The 6,678-nt window shown below is 27.1% G+C and overlaps 1 protein-coding gene across 1 annotated transcript; it reads right to left on the bottom strand.

The window, feature by feature from the left end:
• Window positions 1–3,708: 3,708 nt before the first annotated feature.
• Window positions 3,709–6,371, bottom strand: LOC106418060 (protein RGF1 INDUCIBLE TRANSCRIPTION FACTOR 1-like). The gene is made up of 4 exons (XM_013858743.3): window positions 5,963–6,371; window positions 5,067–5,327; window positions 4,773–4,931; window positions 3,709–4,050 (listed from the first exon to the last, which is right to left on the bottom strand). The coding sequence occupies exons 1-4, from the start codon at window positions 5,969–5,971 to the stop codon at window positions 3,811–3,813; spliced, it is 669 nt and encodes a 222-aa protein (XP_013714197.1). The 5' UTR covers window positions 5,972–6,371; the 3' UTR covers window positions 3,709–3,810.
• Window positions 6,372–6,678: the final 307 nt, after the last annotated feature.

A 6,678-nucleotide genomic window follows, 5' to 3' on the forward strand; every position in this document is an offset into this window, starting at 1 on the left:
CTTTTTTTTTTTTAAATTACATTTAGTCATTAAGTAATGCATTGAATATGTAAAAAAAAATTTTTTTAAACAATTCTTAAAACATGAATCTTTCTGATGGAATATTATACAACTTGACTATCTCATTTGTTTTAAATTATAATATATCTATCTATCTATCTATACTATTATTTGCGAAGTAAATTTTTGGAATCGAGCTCTCACGTTAAAAATTAGGGCGGTTAATATCTATAATACTCTTAATAAATTTTATATATAATTAATTATATAACCAAAAACGAATTTTTTTTAATAATATTAACTTTTTTAAAAATAAGATAAGTCTTATATATTGTGTTGTTATCTTAAAACATATTTTTCAATTATATTTTTGGAATCGAGCTCTCACGTTAAAAGTTAAGCGGTTAATATCTATAATACCCTTAATGAATTTTCTAAATAATTAATTATATAATCAAAAACGAATTTTAATTAATAATATTAACTTTTTGGAAATAAGATAATTCTTATATATTGTGTTGTTATCTTAAAACATATTTTTCAATTATAAAATTTAAAAATAAACTATAAAACAATTATAATAAATTCAGTGGTTAAAGTCAATGTTATCTTTAATAAATTTTAATTAATCTATACTATTATTTGCGAAGTAAATTTTTGGAATCGAGCTCTCACGTTAAAAGTTAGGGCGGTTAATATCTATAATACCCTTAATAAATTATATATATAATTAATTATATAACCAAAAACGAATTTTTATTAATAATATTAACTTTTTTAAAAATAAGATAAGTCTTCTATATTGTGTTGTTATCTTAAAACATATTTTTCAATTATAAATTTTAAAAATAAACTATAAAACAATTATAATAAATTCAGTGGTTAAAGTCAATGTTATCTTTAATAAATTTTAATTAAACATATATATTTAATTAGATTTTTGTCATATATATATATATGTTTGATTTAATTTTTTTGAAAACATAAATAATAAGTTATTATGATGGTTTTTGAATTAATAAAAAATAAACTAATAAATATTTGTTAAACGATTAAGCCCGCATATGCGGGCAAGACACCTAGTATATAAGTAATTTAAAGTTATTCTTACAAACTAAGAAAAAATTGAAGTTTAAAATTATTATTTGACTATTAAAATTCAGTACCATTAGTTATTTAGTTCAATAACGGATATAAAGCGAATAAATCAATAGTAAATGCATTAGAAGTTAAAACAACACTTTGTTACTAAAAAATTTAGTCTATAAACGCCAATTAATTTGAAAGAGATAGAGATCTAGTGTTTTGAAACCCGATCCGGACCCGCGGTTGAACCGGTAAACCCGGTAACCTAGAAAAAATATGGGTTGGGTTTTCTGAAAATCCAATATTTAGAAACCCGCAAAAACCGGCAAAAACACACTAAAACCCAGAACCAGATGCCGATTGAACCAATAAATAATTTTTACTTTTTGTTTAGTTTTTAATTCTATTTTATATTCTAAGTTTGCAGTTAAGAAATTAGGTGGTGACAAAAAAAAGAAGAAGTTATGTTTTTCATTTTCAGTTTTATATTTGTGATTTTTAGATTTTGATGAAAATTTCACTATGCCACTGAAGAAAATGAAGTGAACGATGGTAGAGAGAACCACAATTAGTTGATGTGATTTGATGTTAGTTTATTTTTGTTATTGACAATTTATTACAAAGATCTTTTACTTTTCGTTTATTTTGGATTTGAAGTTTAATTTATTATTCATATTAGACATTTAAATAATTATGAAATTTATGTCTTGATTTTTTTTTGGATATCATAAGTATTATCTTGTCAGGAAATTTTAAATAGTCTAGACTATTTTTTGATATTTTGTATGTCAAATAAAAATAAAAATATAAAATCTCAAGTTAAGTATTTTCTAAATGTCTCTAACATAAAATATATATATGTATTCAAACTATTATTGTAGGTGGTATAAAATATTAAACTTTGGTTTCTATATTTTTTTCATAGTTAATATATTATTATATAATAAAATTGATTCATTTGTTAACCCGCGGTTCATCCGCGGTCGATCAAGTGATCCAGCGACCTCGTCCGGTTTAGTGTCGGGGTCGGGTTTAAGTACATTGGATAGAGTATAATACTGAAGATGAATGCATGACATGTGGAACATGCATAACATTGAGATTGAAAAGCACATGCATTACTCTCCATTGCTCAATATATCTCGACCCCTTCAGTTAAATCTGTCATATTCAATTGGCTCACAACATTCTTCTTTTATTCCTTACTTTTTGTCTGCCATAATCATATCCAATTAATGGTTTTTGTATTACTTTCTATTTTTCCTTTTAATTTTGAAAGTGGATTTTGCAGCAAAAACATTATGACCATCATTCTTCTTGTATCATTGATCATATTATCCTTTTAATAAGGTGAGTCAATAATTATCAATAACAGTGATCCAGCCATAAGACGAGGATGCTTTTTTGATTAAAGATTTTTATTATATTGAGTTGGTTAAAAAAACTATAGCTAAGTCTTGTTTTTGTTTTAATTTATTTTGTTCGAGACTAATATCGCGACAAACGTCTCCGCCCGATAAATGAGCCATGCTGACTAGTGAGGCACTGGTGGTCAACATTTATGTGTGTTTCTAAAATTTATTATGTCTACTTAACTATTAAAAAATTGAATAATTAAAATTAGACAGATTGGATCAAATTTAAAGCTGTTAACAAAAAAAGATCAAATTTAAAGCAAGTATATGGTCAAAATTTCTGTATGCATAGCTATGTTGGATTTTATATTTTATAGTTTAAGTATTGTAATTAAACAAAATAAACTGTAGATAGAGGATCATTTTATCATAAATATATACACTTGTTGGATTTGATAATGTTATTTTATGGCAGGAACTAAAACTAACACCACTCGTGATTTTCTGTCACATATTTAAATCACCCTCTTTAGATTCATGCTTCTGCTCTTCTTTTTGTCAGTCGGTGCTTCCATCTTTTAAGTTATGAATTCTTAACACTACTATATTTAATTAGAGAGAAGAAATGAGATGATGATGGGTAATAATATTTTAATTGAATAAAAGCTTTCTGATATAGTGAATATAAAAAAACAAAATATAACGGATGAATTCTGTAGAAAATGGAAGAACAAAATCTCAAACCTACAGAAAGGCATATATTTGAGACAGTATTTTTCCTTTATTTTAAAATTTTTTATTTTTCATTCCATTTTACTGTAAAATATGGATTAGGGTTGGAGTTGTTCTTAGCTCCGGAGTTTTGAAGCCTGCCGGTTCAGTATCTCACTAATATATTCCATTAAAGCGTTCTACTCTTGTAATCTCTTCTTATTAATGAAGTTTTAGTGTTAAAAAAACGAATTCTGTAGAAAATATATTTCTTTTATCAAATTCTGTAGAAATATGACGGACGAATGTACCCATCAGTTTGATCTTTAAAATCATTAAGAATACTGCACAATATTCACATTTTTTATTTGTGGGTTCCAGTGAATCAACACAATCTCATAAACACCAAACTTTGAACACTTTTGGACCCATATCTCTCTTTTCTCTATGATGATAATAAATAAATCATTCATACGGCCTTCAACATCACTATCGCTCTGGTCTCATTTCTTCTTTTTGTCTCACAGCATTCACTATATTTTTCATAAATTATTAATTTAAAACATAAAATTAATATCCAATATTATAGCATTTTCAAATGGAAAATGCAAAGACTGTATAGCTTTGAACACAATCTAGAAAAACAAAGAAAAAAAAATCAATGAAGAGGAGATCTTTGGGAAATTCCTTTTCTCTTGAGTAGTCTCGTGAATGGTCTCAGTGAAAGATTACTACTCAATAAAGCTTCCGAGTCTTCTGAAACATCGGTGAGTGACGATATGGATGATTTTTTCTCTTCTAAACTTCCTTCTTGATTATAATGTTCTTTCTCCAAAACACTTTGTTCCACTTCTGAAGAGAAACAAAACTTACGCTTTTTCGGAGGGCCTGATGAAATCTACAAAAACAAATGTCATTCAGTTATTTGAGCATACTCTAAACTTGAAAGAAAATATAGTATTTGGCATCATAAGAATTCTCTGAATTTTACGTTTGTGAAACGTGTTTATAACGTATATACAATTCACATAATGTCCATATTAACGTTTAAAAAATGATACTCCTATGTTAATGTAGGTTACGTGTCAAAAGTATAGATATGACTGATACTCTAACATGTTTCTTGGTGTGTTACGATTATTCCAAAAGAAAATATAAAAACTCCTATGCGTGTAGTGTTGAAAAGAAATTGTTTAAAGAAAAAAGTTTATTTGAATGTACTCTAAAACCAACGTAAAATCGAGTGAGAACTGTACTATCGAGTCATTGACAATGTGTAGAATTCAAATTTAACTTGTCAGAGATATATGCCTCATTCATCTACTGACGAGTGACGCTAACTCTTTTTAGAATTTCAAGATTGTTCTGTAAAACTTTTACGATACATTCTAATCAAAACATTTTGTATACCTCTGCTAACTAACTAACTTACTTTTTAAAAATGTATAAACATTTTGTATACCTCTTTTTAGAACTCTACCTAAACCCTTTATCTAAATGAAAGTCTTATGTTGCTCAAAAAAAAAAAAACCATCTAAGTAATAATAGAATATACTAATGGAAAAAACAATGTATAGATGTAAAAAATAACTTTAATGAAAATGAAAAATCACATTTTACCTTGCATGAGATGGAGCAAAATCGATTAGGACGATCTTGAATATATCTTTTACAAGTAACGCATGAAGCTGCATTCTTGGACTTTGTTGAAGGTCTTGCATCTTTTGCTTGCGGCCTCGAATTCAAATGTATTGCCTTTTCTCCATTTATTTTATATGTCTATTGCCAGTCAATAACAAAAAAGGTAAAACAATAGTATATATCAAGTTAATTTTGATTTTCATAGGCACTGAAAATCCGATCAAAAAAATACCACAACACAAATTAATAAAATATTCAAAATAAAATAAAAACCTGTATCTCGGAGCAATCAAAGTAGTGTTGAATATCGAGGAGACGCAGAACATCTTGATAAACATATTTGCAGATCTGAAGACGACGATGGACAAAGTGAGCTTCTGTGTTACAACAATGTCTGCAGATTTCGACGTTACAGTCAATGCAAAAGACATTTTTCTCGTTCTTTCGAAGATGCTTATGATCCACACATGTCCCAAAGAACTCTAAGCTCAATAGTGTCGCAATCCAATCTCCATCAACAGTTCTCTTCTCACTCTGCAACCAATGTTTTGAAAATTTAATTTACTTGTGAATATCTGAAAAAGATTCAGAAACTTTATGATAAACTTATATATGATTTAAGACGAAATTCAAAAATTAAATCGGCTTCTTATTAATTTTTAAAATATGAAATTCGTAGAAAGTTTGAGATTCTATTGAGTTTATATATCAGTTACATATGAAGTCACTTGAAACTTGGATTAGAGGACTCATACAAAAAAAAAAAAAAAAACTTGGATTAGAGGTTTGTTAAAAAAAAGCCAATTATTTCTTAAAGGGATGGAATCTGCAGAAATTTGAAACTTTATTGATGTTTTATAATGAATATATATATATATATGAAAATATTACAAATTTGAATTAAACAGATTCATTAGCCAGATTGTTAATAAAAAAACAATTTTGTTAGTTAATAAGGATAAATTCTGCAGAAATTTTCTTGTTTATGATTTCTATTTTCTTGTTGAAACTAGAAAAACTTGAATCTTAGGGATTTGTTAGCAAAAAAAAAAAAGGATGACATCGGCAGAAATTTTGGAGTGTTTTGGTGTTTATGATGAATTGATATACAAATTAAAAACAGATAAAATGAATCAGAAAATAATATAAAATAAAATAAGGGTTTGTACCAGATTCATTTGGGTATGAGAAATTGAATTCCTTTAATCGATCAGATGAGCAGCGTTAAGGAAGAACATTCAGGGTTCTTGGGGAAGAGGAAGGAGAGGCCAGAAGCAAAAAGAAGAAGTGATTGTGGTGTGAATAAATTAGTAGAAGGCAAAGGAAATATAAACAAATTATATTAGGAATGTATCATCAATTGTATATTGTGTTTTGTGAGAAAATATTAATAAATAAGGAAAATAAAAGGACAACTTTTTATAATTAATTAAATAAGGGAAATATCAAAAGTCCTAACAGTCAACATAAACTGTTGCTCTTTTACACCTAGAATGGATAGCATGCGGAAATATGAAAGACGTGTAACTATATTAACTTTAAAGTTTTAACCTTCAAAATTAATCATTTTAAATACAAATGAAATCGGCTAATGAGGTCATTAATATGCAAATTATAATAATAATAATTGAGTGGACATAATTTGACTTTGAGGAAGAAGGTAGTCTTTATAATTTAGATGGTGCGATAAAGGTAAGCAAAGCTTCCTATATTTACTCCGAAATTTCCAAGGAAAAAGCTTATTAATTTTGGAATTATATCATTATGTACATACTACATATACATACATATGAAGATGCCGATGATAAACCGCTCGCATTGCAGATAATATAATACTAAACGCTGTATTAATTGTATTTACCAGCAAGAATTAGCAGGTTGACCA

The sequence above is a fragment of the Brassica napus genome, chromosome A6, assembly GCF_020379485.1.
Source record: "Brassica napus cultivar Da-Ae chromosome A6, Da-Ae, whole genome shotgun sequence".
Lineage (NCBI taxonomy): Eukaryota > Viridiplantae > Streptophyta > Magnoliopsida > Brassicales > Brassicaceae > Brassica > Brassica napus.